We start from the raw sequence: 12,794 nt of genomic DNA on the forward strand, positions 1-12,794 counted from the left end.
GAGCAGGAGCTGCTGGGAGGCTATTTATCTCCGTAATGGGCCTCCCTGCTCCCTGCAGTCCAGGGGTTAGGTTGCCCAGAGATCCCGGATTCCCTACCTCTGGATTAAGTGACCCGCCCTGCCCCTTTAAGACTTCCAAAAAGCACCCGCCAAAACAAAACAACGCCCACCAAAAAAAAAGAAAAATAAAATTTTTTTTTAATTAAAAAAAAAAAAAAGAAAAGGTGGTCGTTCGTTTTTCTTTATTCTGCGGTGCCAGCCTCAGGCCTCTGCTCACCGGTCTTTCTGCCCTGTTTCCCTAGTATTGGGGTCCCTATCCCTTTAAAACTCCCAAAAAGCGCTCGCCAAAACAAAACAGCAAAAAAGCAAAAAAAAAAAAGGTTGCGCGCTTTTCTTATGCCCTCAGTCGCCCAGCCTCCAGTGCCTGCTCACTGTTCTTGCTGCCCTGTTTTCCTAGTATCGAGCGCCCTGCACTCTGGCCCGAATGGCTGGGGCTGGGTGTTCGGCAGCCCTGGGCTCCGTCTCCCTCCCGCTCTGCCTGCTCTTCTCCCGCCGGGAGCTGGGGGGAGGGGCGCTCGGCTCCCGCGGGGCCGGGGCTTGTATCTTACCCCCTTCGCGAGGCGCTGGGTTCTCTCAGGTGCGGATGTGGTCTGGATATTGTCCTGTGTCCTCTGGTCTTTATTCTGGGAAGGGTTGTCTTTGTTATATTTTCATAGATATATGTTGTTTTGGGAGGAGATTTCCGTTGCTCTACTCACGCCGCCATCTTCTGCCCCCTATGTCCCACTTGTTTTAAGTCCATCTTCCCCACTATGCCTAGGTTGGATTATAGGAAGTATTGACAGTGTTGGATGTCAAATTAATTTGAAGGACTTGACCCCAAATTTAGGCATCATGCCAGAACACTGGATTTTCAAAGATGAGCACAAGAAATTTACTGAATGCAAGTATATTCTTTCTGTTTAGGCTTACCAATTTTCTTGACAGTTTTTAAACCCCATTTCTAATGTGGTCTTCTGTAATATACCTGGCATACCATTGATTTTCTATGTTTAAAAAAAATTACTTCTATCCCTAAAGATGATAATGTTTTCATAAATATACATTCAATTCTCAGCTTTAAAACCTTAAATGTATACTGTACCTAATGGCTTTAAACTTATCTTGGTATTCATTTTCTCTTTACATAGAAATTGCTTTTTCCTTGAGGATTTCTGTAAATAACAAGAGGGTTTTCTTTTTCCTGTTGAATTGCACGCTAATGCATTATAGTCTGAGGAAGGAGCATATGCCCCACTCTCCCATTCCTAATGCCATGGTTACTGTAGGACTATTTCTAGGCAGGATTGTTTTTCAGTGGTCTTGAGATATGTTGCTCCCAATACAACCTAGTATGCTATTTTTATATTGATTTATTCTGGGGAAATGAATTCTATGGGATAGTTTACAAAATCTCTTTCCTTCTTTTAATAGCTAGATTGGCTATAACAACTCCTCCATCTGTATGTGACAGTAGCAACTTAGGAATTCTGCATTGAATTTTTAGTGGCAGTGGAGACACTGAAGATAACTAGATGGCATTTACATGAATAGGTGCTGCCCTAAGTTCATAACCTGAAAGAAATAAAGATGCTCCTAATGAAAATCAGGCTATCAGGCTAACAAGATTTTATTAAGAAAATGAAACAATATTCTGAGACTGGAATTATATTTCTTTAAACTACGTATGCTAAGTGCCATCACCATGAACCTAGTAAAAGGAGAAAATAATGATGCCAATTTTCAGAGCCTATAATGTTTCATATCAGGATGTTGATTTCAGTCTATCCATGAAGGCCTATTAAACCATTTACTGTGCTTTGACTCAGGCAAGCAAAGTAATTTATAGACAAGGATGCAAGTAACAGATTTTAAAATGCATACATATCTAACTGCAGATCTAATATAATTTCAAGTATAATTATTTAGAAAGAATCAAATTTAATATACCTTTTCCAGCTCCATCTTGCTTGAAATTTTCCCTGCACCATTACTGTATCTGAAAAATAAAGTGGCCCAGGTTATAATTTTATTAAAATGTAACTTGGAAAATCTGAATCAAAATGTCAATATTCTTTACCCCGGAACTGGTTTCTCTTTCCTCTCATTTGTTTCCTGTCCATTAACACTTTCTGCAAAACAGTAAATAAGAGAAAGATAATTTAAATAAAGGGTTATTAGTGTATTTATGTGTAATATGGTGTGTATGTGTGTGAAGATGGAAGCATGACTAGAAACTGAAAATAAATTCACATATACTGACAAAATATTCATCTTGATAAAGTATTCTGTGAACACAAATATTCTCCCAATATTTTTTTTTCACTGTGTCAGAGCAGTTTATCAGAGCCAGAAATAACCACAGTAAAATGTATTACTGTTTCCTAAGAGAATGTAAGAATTAAGGATTCCCAATGTTAAGTAGGAAAGTCATTTCAGTATGAAAGGGTAACTTGGGAGTCTACTGATAAAGACATGAGAGAGAGAGAACAGGAGAGGAGAGGAGAGGGTAAGTTCCATCAGACTGGCTGGAGGAGAGAAAGGGCATTCTTCCTCTTTTGCCAGAGAATGTAACCATTAATTTAAGGTAAATATTTGGGTTATGCTAATCCCTTGTGTGAATATTGGAAAATATAGAAGGAAGGTTAAAGTCACATGATGTATGTGTGGATAGTTAATTCAAAACATAAGGTAGAATTCTTGAGTGAGTGCCTTTTGCCCAAATAACTTGACCCCACTGCTGCCATATCAACCTGTGATGACATCAATTTCCAGTCCATGGTTGGTTGATCCCCTGAAATAAGTCATCTGAGTGGCCTCGACCTCTGCTTCCGCACTGATGATCTGCTGTGCCACAGCCTCCGCGATGGGCATCACCATGGCAGCAGTTGAGGTGTTGCTAAGCCACATAGATAAGAAGGCGGTACTGATCATGAAACCCAGTGTCAGCCTGAAATGAGAAAGCCTTTAGTATGAGCTTTGGTCACCAGCTTAACTAGCTCCATATTATTTAACTGTAAAGGATGCTGTTTGTGAATTGAGAATTCAGTTTTTCAAAATATAGAAGGTTAAGTTACCTGGCTATAACCTGCCTGGCTCATAGCCAGGTAGAAAGCAAAGGGTCACACATGAAGAGCAGAGTTCTTAGGAGATTTATTTACCTGGAAACCGTAAGAATCTTTTCTCCCAAAACAGAAAAATGATTAAATATATAACCAAACTACAAGTAGGTAGATGGTATAACTGCTTATAATATTATGTCAATATTTGAATGTCCTTTACAGATGATACCACCTTCAAATACTAGTAAGATGATGTGAAATCAACCTTTGAATTTAAGGAACCCCTATTATTGATCTTTTGCTCATATCTCTGTTTATTAGTATGTGTGCCAAGGAGGTACAAGGATAAGGAAAGAAACTAATATTTATAAATCTGGTTTTTACTTCTTCGCTACTCTGATTGAACATATATGGTTAAAACCACTAGCTAAAGTGAGGTTTCAGAACTTCTGTAGATACTATTCTTTATGATATTCCCATCTGTGGTCAAGAACTGAATATATTGTATTGTTTTCTTTATACACAGAGTAGTTTTCCCTTAAAAATAACATACCTAAGACTATAGGGTTTTAAATTATGTATATATGCTTTCAAAGTCACACTTGGAAAAAAATATGATCTCTTTTGAGTAGGAGGTCCCAGAAAATCAGTCAGAAATACAACTTTCCATATAGAGCTATTCATGAAATTCCGATGCCCTTTAATGACAGATGTACAAGAGTACAAGAAATATTCCACATTATAAGTTGCAACTTCAGGTAAGACGAATATTTTCCATGTGCAAAACAAAATAAGACTTTTTAGAAGTACATTTAAGAAATGATTCTTAATAAAAAAAACTAGAAATCATTTTAAGGCATTGGCAATAAATGAAATCATGCAATTATAAAAGGCTGGGATCAGATAAAGCTTTTGTCTAGTGAAAATGCCTTAAATTGAAAGCTGTTTAGTGCTGTAATGGACAGGACTCTTGCTCCACGGGCAGCATACTATCCCATCCACTGGGGTCAGTGAGAAGATGGTCAAGGAAGAGAGACACTTTTTGATAGCACCAAAGAGGCACGCAGCCCCATTTCATTTTAAGAGTAAAATGCTTTTCATACATAAATATAAAAATTTTAAGAATTATATTTTAAAAATTTGTCTCATCTGAGTTTAATTTTTTTTATATTTAACAAAACAATTTGCTACATAAATGATAAACAGATGTGGTTATACCCTAGAATGAATTGTGCAACACTATTCAATACAATTGTTTAATTTTCAAAGGAGTTAAGAAGGAAAAACCTAAGGCTTTAAAGCATAATGCCATTATGTGAATCATTATGACACTGAAAATATTTTTTTTTAGCGTACATTTATGTTCTGAACAAGAGCTGGAATTAAAATAAAATCACCAATTAGTCTAATGGAAAAAAGCACTCATTTCAGAGGGGAAAATCAGTCAAATGAGTAATTTTGCATTCTATAGAAGAAACTTCTTAACTGATTCTCCCACTTCGCAGTTCATTTAAAAATAAAAAACTCTCACCTTGGAATTTTTCTGTACACATTTGTATTTTGTCAGTAATGTCTTTGTCATTAGTTCTTAATGTCCTCCCTCATGATCAAGGATGCTCTTGAGCAAGTCTTGAATGTGTAATCAGCCAAATAAACAGGACGGGACTGAAATCTACTCTGAAGTCTATCAATCTTGGCTACGGAGCTTCAAGGCTGCTCAGCTTTGACTCCTCGGATGTATAAAAGGTGAGAGAGTTGTGTGCACTTATCCCCATCTCCCTGTAATTAGACCTGCAGTGAAAGGAAAGGTTTTTTCCCCTCCTCCAACTCAAGTACAGTTCATATTACTTCCCTATGTCTAAAAAAAAAGTCATGAATTATCCTGTGATACGAATGACTGCCTGGCTATGGATTACTTATTTGGTTATTTGCTCTGCACACAAATGATCTATTCAGATTGTGAACTTGGAACAGTAAAGTGGTACCTACCATGCTGGGTTCATCCCCACCATCATCACCATTCTCAGAGCAATCCTTTTGTGCAAATTCCATTTTTCTATTGATGTTGCTAAACAGATGACTCCAATTAGCAGTAGGTGAAAATCTTTGAAATAAACAGATGCCACCTAAAATTACAATTAAACCCATGATCATTTACATTGGTGGGGGGAAAATAACATTGCACAAGGCATTATTTCTCTGCTCTTAACTTTGACTTCAACTACATCATTTTTCTGTTTTCTTGAGAGAACTTTTGATGTGTCTGAATACAAATTTAAATATATTTTATATTGTTACCCAAAAGTAGTAGTGCTAAGGGAAAATATATAGAAGAAAAGAGTACCTAGGGCGTCAGGTTTTTAAACAGCTGAGTAACACCAAGCACCTTCTATGCCTTGATTTCTCTTTCTATAAACTGGGGTTAATTGGTTTATGCTCCTATCCTAGAATGGCACTGACTGTGGTTTGGGAAAGTCTTTAGTTGAGTCTCCAACTTGTCAATATCTTCGTTATGACCCATTATGCCATAACCACTATGCCATGCCATCACGGTTTGAATGGTTTTACCTTCAAAATAGTTCCTTGCAAAATAAATATCCTTGAATAGGGCCAACATTTTAAGTCACTTTTGGCTAACACCACTCAGAGATTAGTACAGAGTACAGATAATTTGGGCATCAGTATTTACCAAAGAATGCTCTGAAGTATGTTAGGTAAATAATCCTCTACTAAAAAAAGAAACTGTGGTCAAATTAGTTCAGAAAACAGTTTTGAAATGCTAGCATTTTCTATTGGCCTCCTCAAAACCTTTGAAAACTAACCTATATGTCAGTCTCAGAGTATGATCCTGTATACTACATATTTTTTTCAAACATCTAATCATAGAATCCTTGTTTTTCAATTTTTAGGTGGAGTGTCTCATGAGACTGCTAGTCAAGAAATCTGACTTTAGGAAATGCTTAGCTAACTTAATCACAAGCCTGTGCTGAAAAGAGAATGATAAGAGAAAATACCCCTTTTAAAAAATTCAAATAAGGTCTAGTAGGAGAAATGCAAGAGTTGGAAGAAAGCTGTTCTAATATGAAATCATCAAGGAATAAGTAACTTTTATGATGATTTTGCTATTTAAATTGTATCTGCATTTTAAAAATAGATAACTAAGCTTGGCTTGTTTCAAAAAAAAAGTAGAAAAACTGAAAATTACCCTCGAAATTAAAAGTGGACAAGTGCACATCTTCTTTATCCCTTATGAAAAGTTAACTTACGTTTTTAGAAGTTTTTACCTTCTACATTTTGTAGCAATTCTATAATAGATGATAATCATATCAATTTCCTTATTATTTCATTGATTAATTACTCTAACACTGGATACCTACCATGCACCAAGCGATGCATGTGTAAATGCCTGACATGTTTTTCTCTCTTCATACCTCTTCAATTCTCAAATATCAAGTTTTTAAATATATCCTACTATTTTTCTGTATCACATAACCCTGCTTTTTTTCTTTGTAGTGCATCACATTGTGTAAATACTGTTTGTTTACTTGCTTGTTGCATGTCTTCTCTATTATAATGCACATTCAGTGATGACCAGGTATCTGCTTTGCTGGCCGTTACATATGTGGCACTCAGCACAGGGCTGGTACAGAGTCGGAGCTCAGTGAATAGTACTGGATGAGTGAGGGAAGGAGGACGGCAGCAGATGAATAAGTTCTTCTCCTTGAGCTCCTAAATCCCAAGTGTCTATACTCTGAAACTCCTGTCCTCCTAAGTCTCTCAACCATGCTCTCATTATAAGTATTCTTTCAATTTATTAATTTACTTGTACTTTCAGATATGTGAAACATTTTTTTTTCTTTCTTGTTCTATCCCAGCCTTTCTGAATTTTTCTTTATGGCCTACTTCAAAATTCACTTTTCCCCTGCCCTTTTCTCAAGTGCTGGTATTCTACAGGGTTCTGCCTGCAGTCTTCTTGTTTTATACACCCAATGGTTGAATCTATGGATTCAGTTTCTAACTCTATGATACTAAAATAACATCTTGCACAAAATAGGCATTTAATATATAGTTTTTGAATGAATGTTGAAGACACAAAAATCTTTATATCCAGACAGGTACGTACCCTGAGTCCCAAACTGGTATATCCAATTGGATATTTCCATTTGGAATTTGAATTTCTCACAAACATCTAAAAACTCAACATATCCTCTTTTGTGGTGAATGAACTTTCCATATACTTAGGCACCAAGCCAGAAACTTGAGGGTCAGCTATGATTCCTTTTTCACTTTCAATATGTGTGTATTTATCATCAAGTTCTATTATTTCTAGTTTTTTCATATCTTTTAAATTGTCCACTTTTCTCTTTTCGAACATTATCACCTTAATTAAGTAGCGTAGAATTTCTCACATGGTTGCTGTATAATTTTTTCTAATCCACCCTTATCATTGTCAGTCACTTTTCTAAAGTGTAAATCTGATCACATCGCCCTTCCTATAATCCTTTAAGAGATCCCATGTCTTTTCAGACCAAATCCATCTTCTCAATATGCCTCATAAGACATACTGGTTACATATGGGTTACGTTTAGGGATTGGGTCACAGTTAGGTGTGGGTAAAGGGCAGCATGAGGGTGAGTGGTTAGGGTGAGGGGCCAGGGTTAGGGTTAAGGTTAGGTCTTGGACGAGGTATGTGGGGAGGATAGGGTTACAGTTAGAGTTACAGTCCAGATTTAATCTTGGAGTAAGTGCGAGATTGTGGTTTAGGGTTATGGTGTGCTGTGGATGACGATGAGAGGCGGTGGGTGGGGGTACAGGTAGGGTTAGGATTAGGGTTAGGTGTAGGGTTAGGTTTAGGATGAAGTGATGGTGTGGGTTAGAGTTAGGATATAGGTTTAGGCTGAGGGTTAGCGTGATAGTTTTGGTTCCGTGTGAGTGAAGGTGAGGGTTAGGGGCTAGATTTATGATTATGATTAGTGTTAGGGTTATCATTAGGGATAGGAGGAGGATGTGATTATGGCGAGAGTTAGGTTTAGAGCTCCATGTTAGGTTTTGGGTTATGTGGGTGAAGGTGACGATGATGGTGAGGGGTTCAAAGGGTCAGGGTTAGGGTTAGGTGTAGGGTTCAAGGTAGGGTGAGGATAGGGTTAAAGTTAGATTTAGGGTTTGTTTTCAGTGTGAGTTTTTGCGTTATGTTTAGGATTTGGGTTATGATTAGGTGTGGGTGAATGTGAGTATGAGGTTGAGGGTTTAGGGTTAGGGGCCACAGTTAGGGTTAGGATTAGGTCTTGGGTGAGATATACGGAAAGACAGGGTTATGGTTAGAGTTAGGATCCAGATTTAATGTTAGGATAACTGCTATATCGAGGTTTAGGGTTATAGTTACATGTGGGTGATGATGAGGGTGAGGGTGAAGGGGTAAGGGTTTTGGCAGGGTTAGGATTAGGTATAGGGTTATGTTTAGGATGAAGTGATGGTGTGCCTTAGAGTTAAGAGTGTGGGTTTAGGCTGAGGGTTAGCATGATAGTTAAGTTAATGGTTACAGCTCAGTGTGAGTGAAGGTGAGGGTGCGAGTAAAGAGGCCAGATTTATGGATAGGGTTAGGGTTGAGTTTGGGATTAGGGGTTATGGTTAGGGTTGTGGTTAGGAGTTAGGGGTTAGGTTTGGAGGTGGTGTAGGGGTAGGGCTAGGATTAGGGGTTGGCGTTAGGTGTTATGGGTTAGGATTAGGAGTTAGGGGTTAGGGTTTAGAGGTTAGGGTTGGGGTTGGGGTTGGGGTTAGATATCTTCATTTAGATTTCATTTAGACCATCATATGGTCCCATCTCCCCTCTCTAGCTAGTCTTCCAGTGCTGCATTAACTTCTCCATATGTGTGCAATTCCCTGGAAAAAGAAATGCTTTAACATCTGTTTGTTATTTAACTTGCAGTGACCATCTTCTCTCACCCTATTGCTCTAATCTTCCTTCATAGGCGAACTCAGATGTTAACTCTTCCAAGATGCCTTTCATGACCACCCTAAACTTGGTTGGGCCATACCTCCATATAGGAAATCTTAATCTATATGGTGACCGTTTGTTTACTTAATTATCTCCTTCATTAGACTAGGGTATTTTCAAGAAAGAGATGTGTCTTACTAATCATTATATTTATGGACTTAGCACATGTCTGGCATTATTGGCACTTAGAAAATATTGAAGTAGTAAATCCCTAGCCTGAAAGGAACTTATGGGTTATTAGATGAGGAAAACCAAGTTAGCCAAGACTGCAATAAGTTAGCATTGGTGCACGAGAGCTATCTCTTTAAGGTATAGTTGATACAAAAAAAGTAAGTGACTACATTTTCCTAGGGAAATTGAAAAAGTCTTCATATGGGACCTGGTACTTGAGTTGATTATTGAAAAATGAATAGACATTTGAGTTTCCTCTGCCCTTATCTCTTTCAAAATTTTGTTCATGGAAATAGGCCCCACTGACTCTATTTCCAGACACTCTAGAATTCAATGGAAGAATAAATGCAGAATTACTAAAAAAATACAAAGGAACACATAGAAGTAAGACACTATTAATAAGTGATTAAACACAGCATGAAGTCCAGGACTGTGAAATATTCTTGTTCTAATCTCTTTAGATTATATCAGCAGCTGGCAGACTGTCTTCAAAGGGTCAGGTAGTAAATACTTTAGACTCTGTGACCTTTGTTCCCTATTGCAACTACTCAACTTGTCTTTGTAGTATAATATGCACATTAATGAAGTATGGCTGTGTGTGTTTCCAATAAAACTATTTTAAAAACTGGTTATCAGGCTGAATTTGGCACTTAGACTCATAGTTTGCTGATCCCTTAATAGGCTATGCAAACAGATAGCCTTTAGCCCAATTGTCTAAATGAAATTAGTTGTGAAACCTAAGGAGGAATTTTCACATTCTTTGTTTTCCACTGTATAACCTATTCTTTGATTTCCATCAGAGTTTGTAGAACATTAGGCACAAGCAGATGTGTTTATTGCCTACTTGTATATACAGTAATAAAATAAGATGCTACTAGTTTGTAAATGAGATTGATATAAATATTTTCAAAGTAAAATTGGTCTGTCAAATAAAATTCCTAATGAAATTTGAAATCTATTTGCAAGATTCAGGTAGTTATATTTCTGTCTCAAAATTGGATTTCATAAAAAAACATGGTCTTTTACAATCAGAGAACCTGGGTTCTCTCTTAGCAATGTAATTTACCAGTTTAGCAACCCTTCTATAAGTCCATATACTTTCTTACAGAATTTAAATAATATTTCACATCAAGTTGTAAATTAAATGAGATTTTTTAAGTATTTTGCCCATTATGTGTTTAACTATAGAGCCTATATTTTGTTGCTATTTTTAAAAAAAATATTTATTTACATCGTGTTGCTCAATCCAATGGTTAATTTCCAGTTGTTACATTAATTGACCTGTTAGGAGATTTGATACATTTGATCATTGCCTCATGCATAAAACACTTTCTTCACCTGTATTCCAGGATCTCCTATCCTGCTGGCCTCCCTCCTACCTCATTAGTCTATTCTTCTCATTCTTATTTACTAGTACTTTCTCTTTGTACCAATCTCTTAATATTGTAGTCTCAAATCTGTTTTTTCAGCTCAGCTCTGTTTATGAACTCTGGATTAATTCATATCTCATATCCTACTCAACATCTTCATTTAGATTTCAAATAATTATTCCAAACTTAATGTCTAACACTGAGCTCCAGGTGTTAGCCTCTCTCCTGCAACAAACCTACTGTGCCCCATTTCATATGTGCCCCAAACATAGTTTTCCCCATTTTAATTGAGGGCAACTCTACTGGTCCAGCTGCCAGGTCAAAAAACTGTGAGGCATCCTTGACTCCTTTCTTTCATCATATGCCATATGAAATGATTAAGGAAATTTTGTTGGTTAATCTTAAAAATATATCAATAATATATTTCATATCTATATTACTATCCCTGATCTGAATTACCTTGGCTTCTAATTGGATTACTGCAATGACCTACTATCTGTCTCCTTTTTCCTACCTTGTTTCTCAACCCAGCAGCCCAAATTATCTTTTTATTTTCATTGAAATATAATTTATATACAATATTACTTCAACATATTGAAATAGTTTATATACAATATTGTTTCAATGTATTGAAACAGTATTGTTACAGATGCACAACTTAGTGATTCATTATATATATTATTAAATGCTCACCATGATGTGTAATTATCATCTGTCACCATACAAAGATATTACAATATTATGAACTATATTCCCAATGCTATACTGCCATTGCTGTGACCAAATTATTTTGCAATTTGAAGCTTCTTCTTCTTTATCCTCTTCACCTATTTCACTTGTGCCTCCACACCATGGTAAATGACTATACATTCTCTTTGCTAATAAGACTGTTTGGGTTATATTTCCTTGTTCATTTGTTTTGTTTTTCCGATTGCTCATACAAGGGAAATCATATGGTATTCATTTTTCTCTGGTTTATTTCACTTAGCATAATTCCCTCTAGGTCCATCCAGGTTGTCACAAATGGCAAGATTTCATTCTTTTATCTGGCTGAAGAATACCACATCTTCTTTATTCATCTATTGATAGAAACTCCAGTTGCTTCCATATCTTGGCTATTGTAAATAATGCTGCAGTAAACCGAGGTACATACGTCTTCTCAAATTAATGATTTCATTTTCATCAGGTAGATTCCCAGAAGTGGAATTGCTGAGTTGTGTGTTATGTTTAGTTTTAGTTTTTTTTGAGAAACCTCCATAATGTTGTCTTTAATGGCTGCACCAATTTGAAATCTCACCAGCAGTGTAAAGGGGTTCCCTTTTCTCCATATACTTGCCAACACTCGTTATTTCTTATCTTGTTGATATTAGCCATTCTGACTGGTGTGATGTGATATATCATCATGATTTTGATTTGCATTTCCCTGATGATTAGTGATGTTGAGCATCTTTTCATGTGCCTGTTGGCCAACTGTATGTTTTCTCTGGAAAAATTTCTATTTAGTAGTTTCTCTGTCTATTTTTTAAATGGATTATTTGCTTGTTTGGTGTTGAGTTATATGAGTTCTTTATATATTTTGGATATTAGCCCCTTATAAGATAAATCATTTGCAAATATATTCTTCCATACAGTAGGTTGCCCTTTTATTTTGCTGATGGTTTCCTTTGCTGTGCAGAAGCTTTTTAGTTTGATGTAGTCCCATTTGTTTATTTCTGCTTTTGTTCCCTTGCCTGGAGAGACATATTTAGAAAAAAATTACTAATACTGATATCTAAGAGTTTGCTGCCTATGTTCTTCTAGGAGTTTGATGGCTTTAGGTCTTACATTTAGGACTTTAATTCATTTTTAAATTATTTTTGTGTATGATGTAAGGCAGTTATCCAACTTTCTTTTGCCTATAGCTGTCCAGTTTTCCCCATACCATTTTCTGAAGAGGCTATCTTTTCTTCATTCTATTCTTGCCTACTTTGTCATATATTAATTGACCATATAAGTTTAGGTTTACTGTGTGCTCCCTGTGCTGTTCCACTGGTTCATATATCTGTTCTTGTGCCATTACCATACTGTTTTGACTACTGTAGCTTTGTAATATAGTTTGAAATCAGGTAGCAAGATACCTCTAGCTTTATTCTTCTTTCTTAATATTGCTTTGACTAT

The 12,794-nt window shown here is 36.4% G+C and overlaps 1 protein-coding gene across 9 annotated transcripts in view; it reads right to left on the reverse strand.

Moving 5' to 3' along the window:
* SLC13A1 (solute carrier family 13 member 1) overlaps positions 1-12,794 on the reverse strand; it is a 225,485-nt gene that overhangs the window by 185,561 nt on the left and 27,130 nt on the right. For all 9 annotated transcript variants that reach the window (XM_036905611.2, XM_036905614.2, XM_036905609.2 and 6 more), the window contains exons 3-6: positions 5,091-5,227; positions 2,793-2,989; positions 2,120-2,171; positions 1,990-2,038 (exon numbers count right to left, since the gene is read on the reverse strand). In XM_036905611.2, coding sequence (XP_036761506.2) covers positions 1,990-2,038; positions 2,120-2,171; positions 2,793-2,989; positions 5,091-5,227 — 435 coding nt within the window. The remainder of the gene's footprint in view (positions 1-1,989; positions 2,039-2,119; positions 2,172-2,792; positions 2,990-5,090; positions 5,228-12,794) is intronic.

The sequence above is a fragment of the Manis pentadactyla genome, chromosome 7, assembly GCF_030020395.1.
Source record: "Manis pentadactyla isolate mManPen7 chromosome 7, mManPen7.hap1, whole genome shotgun sequence".
Classification (NCBI taxonomy): domain Eukaryota; kingdom Metazoa; phylum Chordata; class Mammalia; order Pholidota; family Manidae; genus Manis; species Manis pentadactyla.